The 26009-nt window shown below is 46.9% G+C and overlaps 2 protein-coding genes across 2 annotated transcripts in view; both read left to right on the plus strand.

The window, feature by feature from the left end:
* OSBPL2 (oxysterol binding protein like 2) overlaps positions 1 to 6187 on the plus strand; it is a 54477-nt gene extending 48290 nt beyond the window's left edge. Inside the window, exon 17 of the mRNA XM_050917834.1 lies at positions 1699 to 6187. Within this exon, the coding sequence (XP_050773791.1) occupies positions 1699 to 1801 (103 nt within the window). The 3' untranslated portion in view covers positions 1802 to 6187. The remainder of the gene's footprint in view (positions 1 to 1698) is intronic.
* Positions 6188 to 9330: 3143 nt separating this feature from the next.
* Positions 9331 to 24943, plus strand: ADRM1 (ADRM1 26S proteasome ubiquitin receptor). The gene is made up of 10 exons (XM_050918873.1): positions 9331 to 9436; positions 11149 to 11359; positions 11627 to 11743; positions 11905 to 12028; positions 12436 to 12522; positions 13939 to 14020; positions 15029 to 15270; positions 15538 to 15695; positions 23609 to 23711; positions 24711 to 24943. The coding sequence occupies exons 2-10, from the start codon at positions 11150 to 11152 to the stop codon at positions 24815 to 24817; spliced, it is 1230 nt and encodes a 409-aa protein (XP_050774830.1). The 5' UTR covers positions 9331 to 9436; position 11149; the 3' UTR covers positions 24818 to 24943.
* The last annotated feature ends 1066 nt before the right edge of the window (positions 24944 to 26009 follow it).

The raw sequence follows: 26009 nt of genomic DNA on the forward strand, positions 1-26009 counted from the left end.
GAAAGAAACCAGGCTATTCTTGCACTTTTTTTTGTAGTAAGTAGATAAAATTAAATTCTGAAGCAACAGGAGGAGATTCTCAAAGGCAAAAAGAGCAGTTAAGCACCCAACTCCCATTGAAACTCAGTGGAAAATGGTGCTTAATTCCCATTCATACCTTTGAAAATCTCTTCTAGAGCAGTGGCTTTCAACCTCTGTTCATTTGCAGACCCCTAAAAAATTTCAAATGGCAGTGGGGACCTGTAACAGGGTCAGGACTCACCACTGCTGGCACCTCCTGCTGGTTGCTCTGGGAATTAGCTCTTGTCAACTATAGAGCGCCCTTTGCAAGAGGGGTCTCGCCCATTGGCTGCTCTGCTGATTTGGGAACCGCCTTGCTCTCCACTCAGCGGTGTCTGCTTCAGGACACAGCCCTCTGGCAGTGCCCACCACTCCATTCTCACCCCCTTCTGGGAGCGTGGGGGTGGTAAAGTGACAGTCTTCTGACTTGCACCTGCCTCAGTGGCCAGCCACAACCCCAAAGGCTAGCCTCTCACCTCAGGGCAAGTTGCAGTCTGTCTCAGCCACAGTACTCTGTGGCCAGGTACAGTGCAAGTGGGGAATAGGGGGACCCAGGCCCACCCACTACTCTGGGTCCCAACCCAGGGACCCTCTAGCAACAGCCTCTCTGCCCTCCTTCTCTCCTCTCTTGTCTGATTATCTTTCCTGGGCTGCTTCCCCTTAGGCCCCTTGCACCTTATCAGCCCTTCTAGTCAGGGACTGCAGCCTGGGAGGTAATAGGCTGGAGTTCTCTTCTGCTCCCCTGAGCCTGCCCAGCACTGCTCTGTCCAAGGTGTTACCTCCTTACCTCAGGAGCCAGTCCTCCTCCCTTGCTAGTCAGGGAGAGACTGCTCTCTCCTTTGCTAGGCAGCCTTTATATAGGGCCTAGTCTGGCCATGATTGGCTGCCTCTTTCTTTGCCCTGATTGGCTTTCCACAGGCCTTTGCTGATTGGCTGCTGGTCTGCACAGCCTCTCTGGCCTACTCCAGCCCTTCTTCTCATGGAGTGGGGCAGCTGCCTCACTACAGGACCCCTTCGGAAATCTTGAACCAGAGGTTGAAAACCATTGTTGTGTGGTAACAACAACCTTTGGTGGATCCCTTAGATGTAGTCTGCGGAACCCCCGGGGTCTGGACACCACAGGTTGAGAAGCACTGTTCTAGAGAACATACAATTGATTTCAATTATTGCTACCAATTAATACACAGAACAGCTTAAACTTGAGCTTCTACTGAAATGCTGTACAAAATGCAGCTATACAGAACAGAACTATTTATTTTTCCTCTTTGTGAACACTCTTAAAAGAGGAAGAATATTTTATGCCAAAAACTGACTTGTCAATTTTAAAATATAAAGAATGTTGATGTTTAGATTTTTCCCTTTGATGAACTGAGACAGGAATGATAAAACCAGGACTATAAGGTCAAGAAGAATGGGGTGTATAAATAAGGATGGAGTAAGGTCTTTGATAAACATAACTTAAGAACTAGATTCCCTCCCCTCCCGCCTCCCCCCCCCCCCCAAAAAAAAAAATCTAATTGGAAAGAATAGGTTAGATTGAGAAATTCATGTGCCTTTTTACACTTGTTTGTAAAAGAAGCAAAAAATTGTTTTCCCTTTAATACATGTTTCCTTACCCACTTCATTTGCTTTTCACAGATGGTTTCATCAAGGCAATAACCCATACACTGGAACTTCAGACTGGTTATATTCAGGCGGATACTTTGATAGAAATTTCTCAGACTGTCCAGATATATATTGAAATCTCTGAACTCATCACTCCATCTCATCTGGACATCTAGTTGTTAAATTTCAATCTACGCCAGTTATTCTGGCTTTAATAGCAAAAAACAGCTTTTCTAAAGTAACTTTTAATGAAAATTGTATCATTCACCAATCAAGGATTTGTCATTAATTTTGAAGGCCAAATATGTAAATGCTGTTACATCCTTTCCATAAAGCTTTCATCTGAAATCATCATGTTTTCACTAAGTTTTAAAAGGGACTTCGGTTGTCTTTTTTCTCTTTTTCTTTTTCTTAATTTTTGGTCAAAGGTATGCTGTAGCGAATAGAGTTTACAGCACCCTTTTAATTCTATAACTCAGAAAAAATAGCAGTGATATCCTTGTTCCTTCACTTAGTACAGCATTAAAGAATCTAACTATCCAGAGCTTGGAACAATGGTAAATTAGTACGGTACAAACATCATCAAATCAGGCAGAGTCAGCATTCCCTGTGAAGAGCTGTATGTGACGTTTTCACATGGTAAGCAGAGCTGAAGAGATTGGAGCTCCAGGTCTATCTCAGTACAATTCAGTAATTCAAAGGCTTGAAAAAAACCACAAAACACAGAATCTTAGGCTTACTGCAGTTTGAAAAACTGCTACTCTGAATTGTCTGTCTTTGGGCACTGTGAGCATTACTTAAACTATATACCTGTGATAACAAGTACATAAAATCTTGTGTGTTGGAGGATGGGAAAGGTGCATTAACAAACATCTGCTTTTTAAAATTAAAATGTTACTCTTAAAATACAGAAAGCTTCAAAGAGGTTTGTAGAAACATAGAAGTTGTGGTTACAGTGTAAGATAAAGATATGGGATATTGCTTGCTACCACTAGGAGGCTTGGGTCTCCAGCACTACTTTAAGAAGCTTAGGCACTGTTTATGCTTCTAGATTGACTTTTCTTTGGAAGCACTCAGTATATATCCACAGATGGTCTTATTTGTTTTTAGTTTCATTTTGTTTTTTATGCATATTCTGAAGCATTACTGGTAACATCTGGTTGTATGTTGTTTAAAACAAAAAAACAAAAACCCAATCCGTTTAAAGCTAAGTGGTGTTAACTAAAGTTATTTTAAAACTGGTATTAGATATAATCTCTGTAACCACTTGCAGTCATAGAAAATAGATTTATTTTTGTTAGCATATAAATGTTGGAACGATTTGCACTGCAAATCAGTTGACGATATCTATAAATGTATGGAGTTAATTGTTAAAGTGGTACATTTCTGAGAATGGGAGAGGGCTTAAACAATTAGGTTTAGAAATTAAACCAGTTTTAATAGTTGTTCTTTCTTTTATGAAAGCTCTCAATTTAGTAACCAATAGAAACTGGCAGTGTTGCTGGTAAGTTTACAGTCATTCAGAGATTGCTGATATTAAACACCAGCATTTCTTTGAGTATTCATGAAAGAATCAGTCTGATTTCCAAATGCATTTGAGGATGTGTACTTGTGATGTCATCCAAAGACTAGATTTTGAAGTGCATTTACCAGCTAGAAGAAAAATGAAAAATAAACAAAATCCAAGAGAAACATATTTCTTTTATGTGAAATTATGCACCCAAAGATGGGAGATATTTGATATTTGTTGCATTTTGTTCATTTTTCCAGTGAAGAAGGTAAGCTGTGAAGGTTCAAAGCAATTAAGGCACAACTCTGAAATAAATTCATGTCACTGTATCCTGTTGTCAGCAATCAACTTTGTTGACCTTGAAGTCTCTTGGACATGCAGGCTAGTCTTGATGATATTGTTTATATTGGTGTGCTAGAGAAAAAAATATTCATTCCTGATTTAGGTACATTGGCAATTCTGATTTTTATAAGGCATAACTAATGCATATGGACAACTTAAACTACTTCTGAGCAGTTTTTTTGTAAAACTAAATCTAAAGTTAATATTTCACATACTTTAAGCCCCTTCAATTTTCTTGCAAGTAGATGTTAACATAAGGAGCACTGGACTCAGCTATCAGTGAAAACAGTGACGAGATTCAAGTTTTAAGCCATTTTTGTAACGTTTCATGAATAAAATTTGTTTAAGTTAAATACTTAAGTTTGTTCATTGTTACAGTGCTGCTTTAATGCACATACATATAAATAGAAAGTCACCAGAATGAAAAAATGCTATAGTAATATGATTGATTTTTAAAAATCCTATTTATAAATAAGATGTCCGGGGGGGGGGGGGGGGAATCTTTTAATTCTGAATCATAGCTTAAGTTCAGTAGGTCTAAAAATATTTCCATTATGCAAAAATCAGTTTTTTGTTTGAGAAAGGCTATAGAGGCACACTTAATCCAAACTGTATTGTATCAGTCTTTATAGAATAAACTCGAGAAAAATGTCACCCACTACTATTACCCACATTGCATAGATCTATTACTTTGGCATTTTTTCTAATTTTAAATCAAAGTCCAACAACTTCTACTCCCCCCCCCCCGCCCCATGGCATGTTAATTTTCCTAAAAATCCCAAGTGAATTCCATCTTTGTTTGTTTTTTGTTGGCTTATTAAGGCTGTATCCAAAGTATTTACAAAATGCTTTCTCACTACTGATGGTTAGTATACAGTTCACTAGCCACCTGATACCTAATGTTATATTTTGATTGTGTCTCAGTGAAAAAGGTTAATGGCTCTTTAAATGAAAAACTCACCTATGTAGTTTTACTTCTTAAAACACATTAACTAAACTTTGCACCTTTTTAAAAGTGTGTCACTTTTATAACTTGATTAAACACTGACTGTATGTAAAATAACTGTATGTTGATATGTGTTCATACATCTACATAGATTTTTTTTTTTAAAGGAAACTACAATAGATTAAACACACTTCAGGCCTATACATGGTGTAAAAGATGTTTGAAGTGTGACTTTCGCAATAGAGCAACTATTTTTGTGGGGAGGAAATGTTATAAATTATCTCGGCTGATCATTTTCCTTTGTATCTACGTTGATACTTATTGGAGACATATGATTTGAATTAGAACTTTAATCCCTACAAACACAGCTTTTCGTCTGTTTGAACATGCAAGTGGACTCAATTCTTTGACATCAGGCTGTTGCTAGGAAAAACATTAGATGTCGAAAATGTAGGTATCACAAATATACTGAAAATGACTGTAGGAAGAAATGATCTGAAAAAGAACAAATTAGTTATTTAAACACTTTTTTTTGGAAACTCAAACAGGATTCCTTCCCCCCAACCCCCTAAAAAAGGATATGGGTATGTCAGATATGTTTTGAATGTTGTTCCCCACAATGGAAGTCCCACCATTACATGTTTTAAAAAACCCAAACACTAAGTAGAGGGGACAGTATGGAACTCTCAGTAAAAGGTAAATTAATCTTTGGTAAAATTTTAAATTCCAACACAAGTGAAACTCTTAAGTTTATAGCCACTGCATAGCACCTAGCTTGGTCATTTTGAGGATACACCATACTGTTGATATGGGACAACTGTTTGGGATATTGGACCCCTGTAATTCCTGGGGCCCAGATTATATAGGGAGGGGAATTATATTCCAAAGTAAATAGAAAAACCACCGAAATTATTAGCAATGGTGTCCCATTTGAACACAGTTTAAAATTCTCAATAAATTAAGAGGTGAAGGCTGAAGGGTATATTTTCTTCTTCAACACTTTGCAGTCTTGGGGTGGGGGATTGTTTTGTTTTACTTTTCAAGGATCTTTCCTAAATCTTAAAATGGTTATAAAAGACTTCGGATCACTAATTTTTACATACTAATAGTCTGTGATGAAAATGGTTTGTATATGTAACCATCTGTGCAGTACACATGCCTGATGTATTTCTTCATAAATGTAGTCCTTATCTCTCATGTTCAGTGTACTCAATGTATTTTAATGTTAAAAACAGTCCACACACTAACCATGCTTAAACACTACATAATTTGATAATATACTGTAACTTTGCCTCTCCGAAAACACACCTGTAGTTTGGGTCCATTGTATAATAAAGCAATATTTAAATTTATGTAAATCTAAATGGGTCTTTCATAGAATATTCATTTTTGGTATGTTTTGTAGCATGAAAAAATTAAAACGTGCTTATACTCAGAATTCCAGTCCACTTTGATTATACTTTTATGAAGCTGCTTTTCTTTTGCCTTACTCAGTTGCTGTATTCCTATTGATTAAATATTTATACACTGTGTTTGCCTTATCCATGTTGCATGAAAATATCAAATAATAAAAATGATTTAGTGAAATGGATTTATTTTTATAATATTTAACAGTCAGTACCCATCTATAATAATCAATCATTTAGCTTTTCAGAGAAGTCTGTACAGATTTGTGGACATAAATGTTAAACTGTACATCTGAATAAAGGTCATTTTGAAGAAGACATGCAATGTTTGGTATTAAATATTTTTTAGGAGTCTGAAATGTTTTCCTGTCAGCAAAAAAAAAATCTTGATTTTAGTGCAAGCAATTGACTTGAAGTGTGACATTGTCTCAAGAATTACTGCCTAGTAAATGGCTTGTTTTCTTCTATAGTTTTATATGCTGAGGATATGACTGAAATCTGTCTGGTGGCAAGAGTGATTATGTCTCAGCCTAGGAGGTAGCAGAGAACTTCTCTGGGCAGGGAACTGCACTGTCCTACTGGAAGAATTTTCAACTGCATCATCTTTGATTCAAGTCTGCATTCTTCTCTTGATTACAGCTACTGTCTGTATCATAGACACTTCACAAACCCATAGTGCCTTGTATTGTTCACTGAGCTCTCAGCTTGGTTAAGTGGATTCTTTGATGGGAGAAATGGTAGCTCTCACAAGCTGAATCACTGCATGAGTTCACTAGAAACCCCTGTCTCCCTTCCCCAGTGCTGACTGTCCATTTACAATTCTTCAAGGTTGATCTGCTGGTTTTTAATTCCACGTACTGTGCTACACTGATTTTTTTTTATGTTAACTTTTAATCAAAATGACATGCCAGTACTAAATCAAATGTTTTACAGAAATCTATCAGAATTGCCTTTACAAAGCAAATGTATCCTCTCATAAAAAATAAAGTTTGATGAGACCTATGTTCAATAAAACAATGAAGAATGTCACTAATTATGCTGCTACCCTTTAAAAACTGTCCTGGATCAGCCTTTTTTTTTTTTTTTTTTCGCCTGGGATCTGTCAGGTTAACAGGTCTATAAGTAAGCAAGTAGTTCTGTTTATTCTTTTTTTTAAATATTGGCAAAATATTAGCAGTAACTACTATTGTTTAAATATTTATCTGCAGGACTGATTAACATCCCCCAAGTTACTTTGGAGTGGAAAGCATTTAATCACTATAAACTGCGTGCAAACATCTAGCTTCTTTCCAAATACAGAACAGAAATATTTAACACTTCTGCCTTTTGTATATCATAACTGACAATTTTGATGTCCCTGTCTAGTAACAGATCTATACTATGCTATGTATTTCTTATTCTTGAAATAGTAAGAAAATTCCTTACTATTCTTAGATCTATTGCCCATAGATGTCAATATCTTTAACTTCCCTTATCAATTGGGAACAATCACTATAAGTTAGCAATCATGAAACTGCCATCACTTTTCCCCTTTTCCCTTATTTTAGTGCTGCTTTCATGTCTCTTAACCAGGACTAGTTTTTAAAAAATGTAATGAGCCTGTTTTATGATTTCATATTGTTACAGGTCCCTACCTCCAGAATGAAAATATTCTTAAACCTCTCGATTTGTATTCACGTTGTTTTGTTTAAATTCTGTTCTCAATCAATTTGGCTCAATTGTTTTTGGTGTCATGAAATTCTGACCCTCAGTTTAAAGTGCCTTTTTATGAAGAAATGCCCTGAAGGAGAGGATAAGCATTTAAATGCTTGGGGAGCATGGGACGATCGAGTGAAGGAAATGGAAAGGAGATCAATAGATGAGGTATTATATAAAAACCTCACCCACCTTGTGTCTCTAGGTATTTATATAGTACTTAAAAAAAAATGCTCAGTAGCGATAGCTGGACCTCATGCTTTGTCTTGGCCATAATGCTTAACTGCACTTAGCCTTGAGGTGGAGCAAAACAGGACTCAGATTGCTCAGTCCCATTAGGTGAGATTCTTCACACCCTTGCTCAGACTTCTGCTTTTCTGCACTCCAACACACATTGCCTAGTTTATTGTGTGTTCTCTTGCTCCATTAAGAGTGTTGACTACAGCTCCCAGAGCTGCCTTCACTGTAATGTCTTCCCTTGCCACAAGTCCATCTTGGGCAGGGTCTGCAGGAGTAATGTAGAAGGATTGTGTTCTGTTAGCAAATGATGCCGTTTCGGCAGAAAAATGTCCCTTTGTGTCAAAAAACCGAGCTCTAATGGACACAACGATAAACCAAGGGGATGGAGGAAGACGTGGGACTTGGTCCAAAGTGCCTGTGTGTTTTCTTTTAATAAACGTTGCTTGGTAGGTAGTGGTTGTACTGTGATAATGCCGCAAGGCCTCAGAGTGCTAGGCCACCACGTCAAGGCACTTGGTGGATGGACAGGGCCCGTTGTGCTGGGCCTGAGCATGCTCACGCTAACTTGGAGCACTCCCTTGCTCACGGCGGAGCATCCATTGTGCCCAGAGCATCCGCCCTCCCTGCGGGCAATCCTGGGTAGGAACTAGCGCGCCACGAGCATCTCGTATCCCAGCCCTCGCAGTGCCCGGCAATGGGCCTGCTTCTCCCCAGGGCAGCTGGTGGCTGGGCTCTGCACCCACCGCTCCTGGGGAGGGACTTGCCCCCTGGTGGTGAGGCTCCAGGCCCGCAGGTGGAGGCAGCAGTGTCCCCTGGTGGGTGCTAGGGCCCGCCCTGTCGCAGGGGGGCGACTCTCGCTCTCGCGCAGCCTCCAGGGGAGCTGGGCACTGCAGGGTGGCCTGGCCCAAGCTGCTCCACGTCCCCAGGGCAGATGGGCCACTCCACAGCCATCACGGGCTGCTCCTCCCCGCACGCCGGATGGGTGGGCTGCTCCAAGCAGTTCCATTGAGGGGCTCCCCCAACCCCACAGGGCAGAGTGGGCCGCCCCACAGACACTTCTTTTGGGTGCTCTTAGGAGCTGTTTCCCCCCCCCCCACCCTCGGGCATATGAACCACTCCACACTCAGTTCCATTCAGCGCCAGTAGGGGCTGCTCCTCCCCGCACGCCTTAGGATCGATGGACCGCTCCAGGCTGTTCCATTGGGTGTCACTAGGGGCCGCGCCCCCAAACCCCGCTGGGACCGGGTGAATAGGCGGTTCCACAAGTATCAGTTCCATATTAGGCGCTGATGTGCTCCGCCCCCCCGCAGGGACAGATGAGCTGCTCCACAGTCCCGTTGGTCGCAAAGGCCTCCCCCCCCTCGCTTTCGGGTGGTTCGGCCGTTATGACACAGCACAATAGCCAGAGCGGGCGGGGCAGCTCGCTCTCTTCCGCACCCTGCGAGGCCGGCGCGGTGCATGTCGGTCCAGCTAGCGTTGAGTGACATACGAGCCGGCCAATGGAAAGGGCAGCAGAGCCCGTCGGAGGAGGCCGGCGCCAATGGCTGGCGAAGAGGAGGGCGGAGCCGATAGTTTCTCTAGGGCCTCGGAGCCGGAAGCGCGACCTGTGAGGTGACTGAGGAAAGGCGGCAGGTAAGTGCGGGGACTCGGCTGGGTGTGAGCCCCACGCCAGGGCTAGAGAGCCGGGCTCGCGGGGACGAACGGCCGTTGGGCGGGTGGAGGCGCCCCGGCGCTGCTGGGCCTGCCGCGTTGTCCCTCGGCTGCGCTGTAACCCGGGCTCCCTCCCGCAGCTGGGAGTCAGGCCCCGCTGCCGCCCGCCCCGTGGCCCGGGGACGGCCTGGGGGCCGCCCAGCCAGCGCAGGCCTGTGGCCCCTCGGGAGTGGGCTGCGCGCTGTGGCCGATGCGGTGGCGCTGGATGCCGGCTGCGTGTCCAGCCGCCCGAGTTAGTAGTCGTGCGAATTAGATGCAGAACTTGTGCCCTTGCATTGTTGGAAGTAGCGCTGCTGCTAACAGCGGGCTCACGTCAGCAGTAGCTCCTGGAGTGCGTTGCGAAGGTCAGTATCGCCCCTGTCTTACAGCTGGGGAAACTGGGGAGCAGGGAGATGAAGGGACTTACCCAGGGTCACCCATCAGGCCAGCGGCCGAGATGGATGTAGGGCCAGATCTCCTGAGTCCCAGCCCAGTCTTCTGTCCACTAGCTAACGCTGTCTTTCCTGAGTTGTCGTCATGAAGTTCAGGCACTAGCACTGGAGCTGAATTGGGGTGGTGCTATTTCAGGCTGTCTGGAGACTTGGGCAGACTTCAGGCGTGCTGTCACATGATTCACATGGAGTGACTTACATAAAATTTATTTCCAAAACTGCTCTGCGTAGGCACTGCCTCCTGAGTAAACATAGCTCAGGATCACTGGCCTATTTCCTGAATGTGTATGCAGTGTATAGCAGGCAGCTTGGTCTGGTGCATCTGAGAGGGAGTTGGGATTCCTGTTTTCTGTTCCTGCTTCTACTGATTATTTCGATAGTCAACCTGAGGGCAGTCTCAGACCTCTTTTTGTGTATCTGTGTATCTGTGCCTCTGTAAAATGAAGATGGTTTCTTAGCTTATGTGGATGATGTGAGAATTACTTTTTAAAGTACTTTAAAGATATAAAGTTCTATGCAGATTTCTGTGCAAATGCTAACTGCACATAAACAAGCAGTGGAGTGGCTGGTTCAAACAATGGCATCTTTTTCTCAGAAGCAAATGCAGAGTTGTCTGCTTGCCAGTGTGACAAGGTCTTCCTGTGGGTTTATCACAGTCTAATTTTTTACCTTCTGTACATATTTTTTTAGGCTGCATCAAGCAATGTAGCACTTGTGGAATGCACTGCACGAGATATCAGGCTCTTTTGAAACCAAATGTATAGCTGTGAAGGCTTTTTGCCATGGAAGTTATTGTGCAAATTATTAGCTTGGATACTACAGTGGTAGGTTTTCTCGAAATATTTGAAAGAGAGGGTCAAGTACTGTAGTACTCTGAATCATACAGAATTGATCTGGCCTGTATCATGTTTCTTAAGATCGAAGAATGAGTTTCAGGGGGAAGTCATTTTTATTTTGAATATCTTAATGGCTCAGTGCCATGAGAGTAATAGAGTTGGGAAGGTTAGAGCCTCTTCTATATAATTGCTAGGGATTTGTTAGCATGTCAGCTCTTTGGCAGTGCATTGCAAATTTTAGAAACGATGGACAATTTTTTCCTGTGGAGTTAGTTCTTGGTTGAGATTCTAATGAAATCTAGTAGCAGAGAGAAACAATAGGATATTTATATAGTCATATTTTCTAGTCCATTGTCTCTTTTTTCAGGATGTCTTCAGGTGCGTTGTTTCCAAGCCTGGTGCCAGGCTCCCGTGGCTCATCCAGCAAATATTTGGTGGAATTTCGGGCAGGAAAGATGTCTCTAAAAGGCAGTACTGTAACTCCAGATAAACGAAAAGGCCTTGTTTACATCCAGCAAACTGATGATTCCCTCATTCATTTTTGTTGGAAGGACAGGACTTCTGGCAATGTTGAAGATGTGAGTATAACTTCATTATTTCAATCTTAAGAGTTTTGTAATGGCTCTTTTTGTATTCTGTATTGTGAACCCTGGTACAAGTGTCTTTAAGAAGAGATTTGCATAAGACAGGTGGTGGCTTTACAAATGGGCTTTGGAAGTACACACCTGGTGTAAGGGGCAACGTGGAAGAAGGCATAGAGAGATGTTTGTGTGAGGAGTAGGCACAGAACTATTCAAGTTTTGTTTTTTGTTTTGTTTTTTAATCCACCTCTCTTTTTTTTCCAGGACTTGATTATCTTTCCTGATGACTGTGAATTTAAGAGGGTACCTCAGTGCACTACTGGTCGTGTATATGTGCTGAAGTTCAAGGCAGGATCAAAGCGACTTTTCTTCTGGATGCAGGTTTGTGACAAGTAAATGGTAACATTTAGAATTCCTTTGTTTCAAGATGTGTGCGAGGAATACTCAAGGAGGGGATAGATGGTGATCTACTCTTTAAAGAATTATCCAACTTCTAATCTGTTTTGAAGATGCTTGGAGGCTTAAGAACAACTCTCTTACAGGAACCGAAGACTGATAAAGATGAAGAGCACTGCCGTAAAGTGAATGAGTATCTCAACAATCCTCCAATACCTGGTGCTTTGGGTGGGAGTGGAAGTGGAGGCCATGAGCTCTCAGCATTAGGAGGTATAGTCTATTCTCTTCTTCTCAGTTTGAGAGGTTTTTTATACACGCTCTGCAGTTTTCTAGGAACCAAATCCCTGCTGATTTTTGGAGGGTGACCTAGGGAGAAGGCTTATACTGGAAATGCAGAGACACTCTTAGCAACACAATTTATTTTGCTATAATAGGATGGAGCAGGCTGAAAAATGAGTCGGCGAGAAGAAACTCCTCCGGGTTGTATCTGTTAGGTTTTCTGGAGTCCTGCCTTTTTCTAAAGCTAAGCTTCTTTTTTTTCTTCTTCTTAGCATCTTAAAATAGTAAATACTTGAAACAGTTTCTACTTGTAGCACATGTCAATTAATCTCCTGCTGCTTGAGCCAGAGTGTTATGAAAAATATGAATGTTGTATTTCAGAATGTTTTTGTTTTTAGGTGAAGGTGGCTTGCAAAGCCTTCTTGGAAATATGAGCCATAACCAGCTCATGCAGCTGATTGGACCAACAGGCTTAGGAGGACTCGGTAAAATGCTTTCATATCTTTATGCCATAAGGGTGTTTTTCCTCCTGGGTTAAAACTTACCTTACACTAATTTATTTTCTTATTGATTTGGATGACATTTCCTTCATGTAAGAAGGCAGTCCCTTTCTCAAAGACAAAATAATAAATAGATGGGGAAACAAAACTGGAAAAAGGGAATGTAGCAAATGGACGGTGTGATCAGTAGTTCAGCTTGGCATATGTTGGTCATGTGTAGGTTTTCCTCCACAAATTTAAGGGTGTTAGTTTTGCATTGAACTATATTCCAGGATTGAAGGAGCAGGAGGATGACTAATGAGTGGAAGACTAACTTCTTAGGAGGGAGTTGGAGGAGAGCATTCTTCTTTCTTTTGAGGGCAGTGGTTGATTTCTGAGATTCTTCAAAAATTTGACAATGATGTCTGTTTCACTGGCTTTTTTATTTAGCCATAGGACATCTTCACATTATTCAAGGTGCACATTCCGTTAGTGTCCTGGCCTGGGTGTACCAGTTAACTTACTGCTCAGTGAAACAAGGCTTTTCCCTCTGCGGGTGCTGATCATGCAGTCTCTGCACTGGTCATAGGCCCTTGCTAGTACTGGGAGTGACAGACCTTGGATAGCATCTGTCTCGGATTCTGAACGGGGGTGTGCTTTTACTGCTGCTCAAACATGAGCTTCCCAGGAGGGACTGCTGCAGTATAGTAAAAAGTGATACTAGTCTTGTAGTTTAGCTCTCCTGCTCCTACTGTGGAAGTGGTATGATCAGGGAGCAGTGGAGGTAATGTGCTGTTGGGGGAGGTGGCATGATCCGCTACTGCTAGGGGAACTCTGCAGAAAAGAGGGGACAGAAGAACAGAGAAACAAATGGCTGGTTACTTGCTTATTCCTCTCCTATGTTGTCCCCCTGTAGTTTGTCCATCATGCACATGCTAATGGGGCACTTTAATTCTGCCCTCTGGGTTTGTAGTTAGTTTCCGAAAGACTGGACAACAGAATGGAAATGGTCATATAGGCAGGCATACAGCAATTAAGCCTGGAATGAGAAGCAACTGCAAGGGGAATATGTACTAAATGGAGCAAGGGCTATAGGGGACGCACACCCATTTTCTTGGGTGAAAGGATTTTGCTGTGTGAGGGGCTTTTTGTTTGTATTATACAAACCAAAGTCACTTCATCCTTTTGGTATAGCTAGATGTTGAACAATTTTTAATCAGCACAAGCATCTCTTGAACAGGGATTATTCTAATGAGGGATTTTAAATTAGAAAATGGAAAAAATACCTGTATTTTCATAAAGACAGCAAAAAGAATGTTGTCTGTAAGTGCAGTTGAGTCAAACCTGAATAGCTTTATCTTTATAAAGGGAATGAACATTAAAATAGTTTCTAAACTGATGTCTTTCCATCATTTATGGAAGGTGGGCTTGGTGCACTGACAGGGCCTGGCCTGGCTAGCTTATTGGGAAGTGGGGGACCCCCAACCAGCAGTTCATCATCAAGGTAAGATATACATACACCCATTTTTGTAATTCTGTGTGTGATTGTTCCACTGAACTGTGAGGAACTGGGGTCTAGTGTTGTGGTTTTCAAATTTTTTTTTCTCATGACCCAGTTGAAGAAAATTGTTGATGCACACGACCCAGTGGAGCTGGGGATGAGGGGTTTGGGGTATGGGAGGGGTTCAGGGCAGGGGGTTAGAGTGCAGGCTGCGGGGTGGGGCTGAGGATAAGGGGTTTGGGATGCAGGAGGGGGCTCAGGGCTGGGGCAGTGGCTTGGGGTGTGGGAGAGGTTCAGGGCTCTGGGCTGGGGCCAGGGATGAGGGGTTTGGGGTGCAGAAAGGAGCTCTGGGTTTGGGCAGGGGGCTCAGGGCTGGAGCATGGGGTTGAGGGCACAGGCTTACCTCAGGCAGCTCCCGGATAGCAGCGCAGATGGGATTGCTAAGGCAGGCATCCTGCCTGTCCTGACACCACGGACTGCACTGTGCCCCAGAAGCGGCCAGCAGCAGGTCCCACTCTTAGGCGGAGGCATGCAAGCAGCTCTGCATAGCTCTCAGGAACCGGCCAATGGAAGTGTGGAGCTAGTGCTCTGGGCGGGGGCAGCGCGCAGAGCCCTGTGGCACTCCCCTCCCCCTCCCCCCGCCTAGGAGCCAGGCTTGCTGCTGGCCGCTGCTTGTGGGGTGCAGCACAGTGTGAGAACAAATAGAGGCTAGCCTGCCTTAGCCGGGCAGCACTGCCAATGGGACTTTTAATGGCCCATTCGGCAGCACTGACTAGACCTGCCGCGACCCAGTGCCTTACATTCTGCAACCCAGTGCTGAGTCGTGAGCCGCAGTTTGAAAACCACTGGTCTAGTGAATAGAAGAGAACAGTGGGAATCAAGACTATTTTGTGCCTCTTAAAATGGGGGTAATATATGCACACTGGGGTGCCAGAGTTTGTTGGAAGCTGTTTATGAAAGCGCAAAGCAACTGCTTCTGCAGTGAATTAATTATATTAATTACACTTCTAGTTCTCGCAGCCAATCAGCTGCTGTAACCCCATCTTCCACTACTTCCTCTACACGTGTCACGCCAGCCCCATCTGCTCCTGCGGCTGCATCTGCATCTGCATCTGCAACTAGTCCCAGCCCTGCACCAAGTTCGGGCAATGGAACCAGCACAGCAACAAGCCCAACTCAGCCCATTCAGTTGAGTGACCTTCAGAACATTTTAGCTACTATGAATGTGCCAGCTGGAGCAGGAGGACAGCAAGGTAACAGTACTCTGACCAGACAGCTGTTGATACCGTATGTGCCTTAAAGCTATTTTACTGTCCTGTATTAATTTCAAATTGGTTTGGAAGCCTTTCTGTTGAACCCTAACCTACTTTGGATAAATGATTTACTTGTGACTGCCCCAGAGAGTGCCCTGAAATCAGTGGAGGGTTACATCTCCATATTCACTCCAACCACTAGTGGCTCTAGTTAAAGTAAAGCAGTTTGCTTTGTGTTTAGTCTAACAAAGCTGTATTCTATCCTAGTTGATTTGGCCAGTGTGCTGACTCCTGAGATCATGGCTCCCATTCTGGCAAATGCTGAAGTTCAAGAGCGGTTACTGCCTTATCTTCCATCTGGGGAATCACTGCCGCAGACAGCAGAAGAGATTCAGAACACTCTGACATCTCCCCAGTTTCAGCAGGTAGATGTCACAATGACACTCTCTTCCATTGACCTAGCGCTGTCTACACTGGAGGATTAGGCCAGTTTAACTGTGGTACTCAAGGATGTGGATTTTTCACAGCCCTGAGCGACATAGGTCAACCCAGCTATCTTTTCAGTGTAGACCAGCCTTAAGAAACTTTCAATTCCCTGTGCTTCATGCAGCTAACAAATACTGTTGGTTTTTTTGGAAGTGTTAGTTGGACTCAAATCTCTCTCTAGACGTACTGTATATTTTTTGTGCATAAAATAGCTACACATGTGCCTTAAGCCTGTTTGTCTCTGTGCTTTCCCCCACTGCTATAGACTCAGTAAATGCCAAGAGCTCACTTCTCCATGGCAGTGGCATAGTCCCACATATGGTCTAAATACCCCTCTCTTCCTTGATCTGGGCTTCCCCCTTCTCTTTGTAATGAAGTCTATCAGAAAGAACAGTATTCATGAGTGCAATCTCAGGCCCTCCTTTCATAGGAGAGCTGGCAGGCAATCTCTTTAAAGCTAGGAGATGTCCAGTAACTTGAAAAGACGGTTACTTACCTTTGTAACTGTTGTTCTTCGAGATGTGTTGCTCATATCCATTCCAGTTAGGTGTGTGCGCCGCGCGTGCACATTCGTCGGAAAACTTTTACCCTAGCAACTCGGTGGGCCGGCAGGTCGCCCCCTAGAGTGGCGCCATCATGGCGCTTGATATATATCCCTGCCGGCCCACCCGCTCCTCAGTTCCTTCTTGCCGGCTACTCCGACAGTGGGGAAGGAGGGCGGGTGTGGAATGGATATGAGCAACACATCTCGAAGAACAACAGTTACAAAGGTAAGTAACTGTCTTTTCTTCTTCGAGTGATTGCTCATATCCATTCCAGTTAGGTGAATCCCAAGCCTTATGTAGGCGGTGGGGTCGGAGTGAAATGTGGCAGAATGAAAACTGCTGAGCCAGAGGCTACAGCATCTCCTAACTGTTGAACCAGGGCATACTGCGAAGCAAAGGTATGGACCGAGGACCAGTGGAGCTGCGCGACAGATCTCGTGGGTAGGAACACGAGCCAGCAAGGCGGCAGATGAAGCCTGAGCCCTGGTAAAGTGCACGATGATGTGGCTTGGGGAAAATATGAGCCAAATCATAACAAGTTCGGAAGTCTGCCATCACCCGAGATGTGATCCTCTGAGAGGAAAACAAGCAAGCCCTCCCTTTGGCCCGCTACCGTGACAGAGCTGGGGCACCTTACGAAATGGTTCTGGCAGCGCAATATAAATGCGAGCACTCCACAGATGTCCAAGGAGTGCAATGGTTGTGCCCATTGCGTTGAGCTGTGGGTAACATGAAAGGCCGAAACCACCTTAGGGAGGAAAGCCGGGTGCGGTCATAACTGCACCTTGTCTTTGTGAAACCTAGTGTACGGCGGAACCCTCGTAAGAGCTCTGAGCTCGGAGACCTGTCTGGCCGATGTAACAGCTACGAGGAAAGTTTGTCGTCCAAGACGGGTATATCAGAGGGCCAGTCGTGAACGGCTCGACTGGGGGAGACATAAGTCTGATTAAAACTAGGTTGAGGTCCCAGGTTGGGGCTGGCGGCGCACCCAAGGGTGCAAGCTCTCCAAGCCCTTGAGGGATCTCGAACCCATAGAGCATGAGAACACGGAACGTCCACCTTAGCCTGGCAGGAAGGTAGAGATGGTTGCTGAGTGTATCCTCAGCGATGATACTGCCAGGACCTGCCGCTGAAGGCCAGAGGTAGGCCAAATAGAGGGGGTCGAGACCTCAGCAGGAGCAAGATCGAGCGTATTGCAGCTGTAGAAGAAATGCTTCCACCTGGCCCGGTACGTTGGAAGGCTTCCTGTCACCCCGGCTCAGTTACGCAACGGCCACACCGTGAGGCGAAGAGGCTGCAGGTCCGAGTGACGAAGCCTGTTGTTGCCCTGAGTGATGAGGTCTGGGTGGGGTGGCAGGGTAATTGGGTCTGTTATTGACAGGCCGAGCAACGTGGTATATCAGTGCTGCCTGGACCACTCTGGAGTGATCATGATGATGCGCGCTCTGCCCCTGCGGAGTTTGAGCAGGACCTAATGAACCAGTGGGAACAGTGGGAAGGCATAATGGAGCTGGCCTTTCCACGGCATCAGGAATGCGCCCAAGACCGATCCTGAGGAGAGACTTTGGAAGGAGCAGAACATCTGGCATTTTCTGCTCTCTCGGTGAGCGAACAGGTCTATGTGAGGAAACATCTCCGCTTCTGGACAGCAGAACGCCTCACATGGGGCAGAGTGATCACTCGTAAGACAGGAAAGACCTGCTGAGTCCAAGCGCCAAGACGTTCCGAACGCCTGGGAGAAGGGACGTCACCAGCTCCATCGAGTAGGCCATGCAAAAGTCCCGGAAATGGATGGCCTCCTGACAAAAAAGTGGGGGGGGAGGACCATGTCCCTCCCTGGATACTTATGAAGCACATGGCCGCTGTGTTGGCTGTAAACACCGAGATACAACGGCCTCGCAGCTGCCGCTGGAACCCCTGGTACGCCAGGCGGACTACTCTCATTTTTGGGGCATTGAAGTGGAATGCCAGCTCCCGAGAAGACCAAAGGCCTTAAGCTCGGAGGTGACCGTGAGCACTTGAGCAGAGAGATGATGCGTCCGTCGTCAGGGGCAGTGAGGGCTGGGGCGGAGGAAACCGCCTCCCTGCCCACACCAGGGAGGGAGTTAGCCACCACTCTAGGGAGCCTAAGGTGCTCGAGGGAACGGTGACTACCATGACCATTGGCTCCCTGTCCGGGTGGTACGCCGAGGTGAGTCGGACTTGGAAAGGACGGAGGCGGAGCTTGGCATGTTTGGTTACCAACTTGCGGGCAACCATGGACCCAGGAGACTGAGACAAGTACGAGCCGAGGTCGTTGGGAAAGCCTGCAGACCTCAGATGATTGTTGCCATCGCCTAAAACCGCAGTTGTGATAAGCAGGCTCCGGCTAGGTAGGAGACCAAGATAGCTCCTAGGAAGTCCAACCTCTGCGTGGGAACCAGAGTGGATTGCTCTATAGTGATCATCAGGCCTCGACCTGTGAATAAGACCGTGACGATGCCCACGCGCTGAGTGGTTTGTGTCTCAGAGTCTCCTCGGATAAGCGAATCGTCCAGATACGGAAAAACGCATATCCGACATCAGCGAAGGTAGGCGGCGACTATGGCCGTAAACCAGAAGTACTGACAGTCAGCTAGAAGGCGGAGGTATCTCCTGTGCGGAGGGAAGATGGCGTAGCGAAAGTACGCGTCCTTCATATCCAGGGCGGCATAGTAGCCCCCAGGAGGCAAGGATGGAATAATGGTTCCCAGGGATACCGTGCAGAACTTCAACCTTATCCTAAACCGGTTGAGTCCGTGCAGGACTAGGAAGGTCTGAGACCTGCGTTCGAGTGGGGAACTAGGGCATTACGGGAGTAAAACCCCTTGCCCCTTTCGTCCATCGGCGTCTGCACCTCTTGTACGAGGAATTGCTCGTGAGAGGGGTCCCTGAACGGGGACAGGGCTGGAATAAATTAGAGGTGGTATCTATGCTCCACCGTGCGCAGGATCTAGCGATCTGAAATTAACTAGGGCCACGCCAGGAGAAAGCGGGATTGGGATCCCGGTCTGTGACTGGTACACCGCCCTCAGGCGCACCTTGGAAGGTTCGTCTGCGACCGCCTTGGCCTCGCCGTTTGCCAAAGTCCTGTCTCTGGCTAGGCACAGAGTATGGCGGGTGGGGGCAGAAAGGCCTGCGTTTGGTCGCTGGCAAATGCATGCCGAGAGAGCGCATTAGGACCCTATCGTCCATTAGGCTTGGCAGCCTGGGGCTGTCTTTGCCGCGAAAGGCCTTTACCACAAAGGGTAAATCCTGAATGGCATACTGCAGCTCCGGCCGGAGGTTTAAAACCTGGAGCCATGAGATGCACCTCATGGCGACACCAAAGGCCAGAGTCCTGGCTGGAGAGTCTGCTGCATCGAACGAGGCCTGGAGGGATGCTCTGGGTACCTTTTTCTTTTCCCCCGTCCTCCAAGACGGCAGCGAACTCTTGGCCGGTTTCGGGGCTGGCGCCCGCTGGCCATCATATCAGAATCGTGGTCCTGAGCATAAGATCTGCGCATGTGGGATGACACGCATGCGTGTCCGAATGGCCATGGAGGTACTAAAAGAAGGCACAGGCAGAGTCTCTGACTCTATCGGACCTTGCCCAACTCGGCACCGGGATGCGTACCGGTACCTGGAACGAGATCCAGACCCGCAACCAGAATGGTGCCTGGAGGTCGACCGAGATCTCGAGGCTCGGGGAGAGGCTACAGGAGTCAAGGTACCTGTCGCGGTGCCGGGAGTCGGAACGGTGCCGATAGCGGGTCGGCGAATGGGATACCGACCGGTGCAGCGAGTGCGACTAGTACCGATGAGGAAAACAGCACCGGGACTGCAAATGGTGTCGGGCGTGCCGACAGGATCTGGAGTGTCTGCGGGACCGTGATCATGAACGGTGCCGCTCTGCTGTGCTGACAGAGGATGGTCACATGAAGAGACTGTATTACCCGCACCGGCGGTGCCGGGGTCAGGCAGCATCGACTCTGTCATGGCAATGAGATCCCTCGCCGTTGGTAATGCCTCCAGCATGGAGGGGACAGCAGGCTCAACCACAGTGCATACTGGGGAGCTGTCAGGCACCGGATTCGAAGGCCCTCATGGGACCGGGATCGACGGTACCGAGGTCGTCAGAGCTTCGGTGGGCGTCGGTGCCGGGCGATCCGAGTTAGATGAGCTGTGTGGCTGTGGTGCCGTCGGCACGGAAGCAGCAGGAGCAATAAGCTCAACCCCGGCGCGCGCCGGGGAGCCGTCAGGCACCGGATTCCACGGCCCTTGTGGGACTGGAATCGACGGTGCCGACGTTGTCGGTGCCTCAGAGGTGTCGGTGCCGGGCAATCCGACTAGACGAGCTGGCTGCGGCGCCGTTGGCACGGAAGCAGCAGGAGCAGTAGCTCAACCACGGAGCATGCCGGGGAGCCGTCAGGCACCGGATTCTATGGCCTTTATGGGACCGGGATCGACGGTGCCGACGTCGTCGGTGTCGCAGCAAGTGTCGGTGCGGGGCGATCCGACTGAGACGAGCTCTCTGGCTGCGGTGCCGTTGGCACGGAAGCAGCAGGAGCAATAGCTCAACCACGGCGCGTGCCGGGGAGCCGTCAGGCACCGGATTCTACGGCCCTTGTGGGGCCGGGATCGACGGTGCCGACGTCGTCGGTGCCGCAGCAGGTGCTGGTGCCAGGCGATCCGACTAGACGAGCTCTCTGGCTGCGGTGCCGTTGGCACGGAAGCAGCAGGAGCAGAAGCTCAACCACGGCGCGTGCCGGGGAGCCGTCAGGCACCGGATTCTACGGCCCTTGTGGGACCGGGATCGACGGTGCCGACGTCGTCGGTGCCGCAGCAGGTGTTGGTGCCAGGCGATCCGACTTAGACGAGCTCTCTGGCTGCGGTGCCGATGGCACGGAAGCAGCAGGAGCAGTAGCTCAACCACGGCGCGTGCCGGGGAGCCATCAGGCACCGGATTCTACGGCCCTTGTGCGACCGGGATCGACGGTGCCGACGTCGTTGGTGCCTCAGCAGGTGTCGGTGCCGGGCGATCCGACTTAGACGAGCTCTCTGGCTGCGGTGCAGTCGGCACGGAAGCAGCAGGAGCAGTAAGCTCTACCACGGCGCGTGCCGGGGAGCTGTTAGGCACCGGATTCAATGGCCCTGGGGGACTGGAATCGACGGTGCCGATGCCATCGGTGCCTCTGCAGGTGTCGGTGCCGGGCCATCCGACTTAGGCGAGCTCTCTGGCTGCGATGCAGGTGGCACGGAAGCAGCAGGAGCAGGGGGCTCTACCACGGCGTGTGCCGGGGAGCCGTCAGGCACCAGCAGGAATTGTAGGCTCTCTCAACCTCGGAGGAAGGGAGCGGTGCCGAGTCGACTTCGGTGCCGGCGACGGCCGGTGCCGAAAGGCCTTGGCAGTACCGGCGGAGTCCGGTGCCGAGGAGGCGCTTCTGCCAGCCGCTTGATCATCGCTCGGCGCCCAAGGTGGAGGGGTAAGTGAAAGTCCCGTTCCTTTTTGTTCTCGGCTTAAAAGCCTTGCAAATGGGGTACTTAGCTGTCAAGTGATTCCCTGAGGCACTTCAAACAGGAGTCGTGTGGATCTCCCTTCGGCATCGGCTTCTGGCAGGCCGAGCCCATTTTAAAACCCGGTGAGCCGTGCATGGGCTCCGGCACCGGGTTCATGGAAGGGGCTACTTCCTGAACCCCGCTAACAATTATCAATCTAACTATGTTAGCAGAGAAAAAACGTATAACTATACAAATATATATAAAGGAATTATAACTGTATAACTATATACGAGAACTACGAGTAGCTAGGGAAGTGGAGGTCAGCTAAGCCGCGCTCCACTGTTCCAACGACCGACACGGGCGGTAAGAAGGAACTGAGGAGCGGGTGGGCCGGCAGGGATATATATCAAGCGCCATGATGGCGCCACTCTAGGGGGCGACCTGCCGGCCCACCGAGTTGCTAGGGTAAAAGTTTTCCGACGAATGTGCACGCGCGGCGCACACACCTAACTGGAATGGATATGAGCAATCACTCGAAGAAGAAGTTTAAGTTGTCAGGGAAGAGAGATTTTCTTACTCCATACTTCCTCTTTGGGCATGTCTGAAGACAAAAGTTGCACAAGTTTAACAAATCTGTGTAAAAATCACTATACACCTCTGTGTGGGTTCACGTGATATCATTTAAACCTGATTTAGAGCAGTTTAGTTTGCACTGTTTAAATTGAGTGAAAAGAGTCAGTGCACATATTCTATGGTTTAACTAAATTGGTTTAAATTAACACCGTGTGTGCGCAGACCAGCCCTCAGCGCAGATGTGAGCAAACTATGGCCCGTGGGCCCGTCCTGCCTGGCCCCTGAGCGCCTGGCTGGGGAGCTTAGTCCCTAGTCCCTGTCCCCCCTCCCCCGCAGTCGCATGGGCCGTGCTTGGACCTGCCGCTCCCGCTGGATAGCGTGGGGGAGTGCAGCTGGCTCTGCCTGTGTGTCACGACTGCGAGCTCCTGCTATTCGTAAGGGAGCAGGGAGTCCTGGGGGGCAGTCAGGGAGGTGGGGGCAGTCGGATGGGGTAGAGGTTCTGGGGGTGCTGTCAGGGGATGGGGAACAAGGAGGGCTGGGAGTGAGAGTCCTGGGGGGGTGGGGGCCTGTCAGGGGGCTGGGATGTGGATATGGGTTGGTAGGGCAGTTGGGACAGGGAGTGTTGGGGGGGGGGTTGGATAAGGGGGTGGCATCTGGGGGGGGCAGTTAGGGGCAGGGGGTCCTGGGAAGGAGTGGTCAGGGACAAAGAGCAGAGGGCAGTTGGATAGGGGATGGGATTGGGGGAGCTGTTTTGGGGTGTGTATGGAATAGGGGTTGGGGCAGTCGGGAGGGAGCAGGAGGGTTGGATAGGGGGCAGGGGTCCTGGGAGCGGGTGGTCAGGGGACAAGGAGTATGGGAGGTTGGATTGGTTGGTGGTTCTGAGGGGGACAGTCGGGGCAGGAAGTGCGAGGGGGCCAGGCTGTTTGGGGAGGAACAGCCTTCCCTACCCGGCCCTTCATACAGTTGTGCAACCCTGATGTGGCCTTCAGGCCAAAAAGTTTGCCCACCCCTGCCTTAGAGAGTACAGTACACTCTGGAGGAGTGACTTTTTAAAGCCTGTTCCACAGTAGGTGTTCCTTTATTTAAGTGAGACTTGGAGTGGTCAGCATATTCTGTTACCTAGAGTACCATTTCCGTGTCAGAACCAAGGTGAAGGATAATTTATTCCAAGTGGCCACTTGGTGTTGCAGAAACAAAATCAGTTTTATTTGGTGGTGTTTGACTCTATTTCACAGGCATTGAGCATGTTCAGTGCTGCTTTAGCTTCAGGACAACTTGGCCCACTAATGAGTCAGTTTGGCTTACCAGCTGAGGCAGTAGATGCAGCAAATAAAGGTGGTAAGTATCTTTATCTTGAAAGAGCATGGATTTACATAATTGTTGCTCTGTAAATGACTGAATGGAGGGTCTGAATCGGTCATGGAAATAGATCCTGGGTAATGTTTTAAAAAATCTTTCAAGTGCCTAAACTCATTGAATGTCAAGGGGATTAAGAGCTTTTGGGCTCTTTTGAAAAATTTACTTAGTAAATAAAATCACTAAACTGTTCGTAACAGTCTAAATTTTGTGTGTGTGTGTTCAGTTTCTTCTGAGATGATGGTTTCTGTTAATCTAAGATTGCACAGTATTGATGCATAAGTAGCTTCAAGGCTGCTTTCTTGACTGACTTGCCAAAGTCTGAGAGAGCACTCTAGAAAAGGCTGTGCTAGATTTATGCAGCAGAGCTTGCAGTGACATTTAGGACTTAGGCCTGGGCTACACTAGTGTGTGTGTGTGGGGGGGTGTTGAACTAAGGTACGCAACTAAGCATCTTAGTTCGACTTACCTGGCCATCCTCACGGCAGCGAGTCAACTGCCACGGCTCCCCTGTCAACTCCGCTTACTACTCCTGTCGAGGTGGAGTACGGGCGTCGATTTGGGGATCGATTTATCTGGCGGGTAGTATAAATGTACCCTTAGAAATATTTTTCCTGTTGCAGTCACTCAGCTGCTAATGCTTTTCTTGTGGGAATATTTAATTGAAGGCAGTGCTGCAGTAAATCAAGTTACCAGTAATTCTTGGGGCCTCTGATAGTGGGGGGGCCTGTTATCAGCTCTGTAAGCCTGGAAATGTTGGTATGGTAAATCGTTATGACCAGTGTGTGTATATGTAAAGTATCAAGCTCAGTAAAGTTCCATTGATTGTCAAATGTATCTGAATGTTAAACCTAAACTTACAAGCAAACTTTCAACCCCGTTTCCTCTGCTAAATGACCTGTTTTAACTTCAGTGTAATTTATGATTATGAATCTTGTTCTTGGTGCAAAGCTAGCTAACTAATGTTTCTTTACTTTTCAGATGTAGAAGCATTTGCTAAAGCAATGCAGAACAATGTCAAGTCAGACCAAAAGGAGGGAGAATCAAAGGAAAAGAAAGATGAAGAGGAAGATATGAGTTTAGATTAAATTATCTGCTCTCCCTTATGAATAGTCCTAGACATTAACTTAAGCGGCTTCAGTAGGATTACTAGCTAACTTCATATTATCCTTTATCCTAAATCTACAAGTAAAGGATTTTTATCTGCCAAATCACTTTGTGGTCATGGAGTCATAGAGCCTTAGTGCTTTCTTGCTTCCGACTCTTCATCCAAAGACAGTGATTTAACGGAGCTCTTTGCTTTTAAGTGAAATTTTGGATTAGAATATGGCTGGGGGGGGTGGGGGTGGGATCTTCAAAGGCACCAAGTGATGCCCATGTTTGCATTATACAGGGGAATTTTTTTTTTTTTTTTTTTTTTTTTAAAAGGCAGATGACTCGTGGTTATAACAAGTGTTGAAATACTTCTAGTATGGCCAATATTACAGCACCTGGTAGGAGCCACAGTTCTCACAGATTCCCAGGACAGAAGGGAGCATTGTGATCATCTCCTCTGACTTGTATTACATAGGCCAAAGAACTTCCCCAAAATTCCTATAGCAGAGCTTTTAAGGGGGAAAAAAATCCAATCTTGAATAAGAAGTGAGAGGTAGAGAATCCATCATGACCTGTGTTAAATTACCATTCAACTTACACTTTATCATCAGTCTGAATTTTGTCTAGCTTCAACTGCCAACTAAGTTATACCCTTCTCTGCTAGACTGCAGAGCCTGTTATTAAATATTTGTTCCCTCTGTAAGTACTTGAAATCACCCCTTAACCTTTTGTTTAATTAAGCTAAATAGAGTGAGCTCTTTGAGCATATTCGGCAATTATTTTAATCCTTAAATGGGGGAGGGTTGTGGGAAGAGCTCGGAGTACTACTTACTAACACCCTTCAAGTGTGAGCACCAGCACAGTATTTCAGCAGCACTCCCAAATATAGACATAACATAACCTCTCTATTCCTGCTTGAGATTTCCGGTTTATGGATCCCGGGAGCACATTCACTCTTTTGGGCACAGCATCACAGTGGGAGATTGTTTATCCACCATGCCCCACCACCTGTTTCTCAGGATGACTGCTTCCTAGAAGAGTGTCCAATTGCATATTCTTTATTTCCAGATGCATACATTTGTACCCAGTTACCAAGCAATCCAGTTGCTCTGAATCAGCGATTTTTTTTCTCTTCAATGTTTATTACTCCATTTTTTGTGTAAACTATCAATGACCTAGACAAAA

Source organism: Gopherus flavomarginatus, chromosome 11, assembly GCF_025201925.1.
Source record: "Gopherus flavomarginatus isolate rGopFla2 chromosome 11, rGopFla2.mat.asm, whole genome shotgun sequence".
Classification (NCBI taxonomy): Eukaryota; Metazoa; Chordata; order Testudines; family Testudinidae; genus Gopherus; species Gopherus flavomarginatus.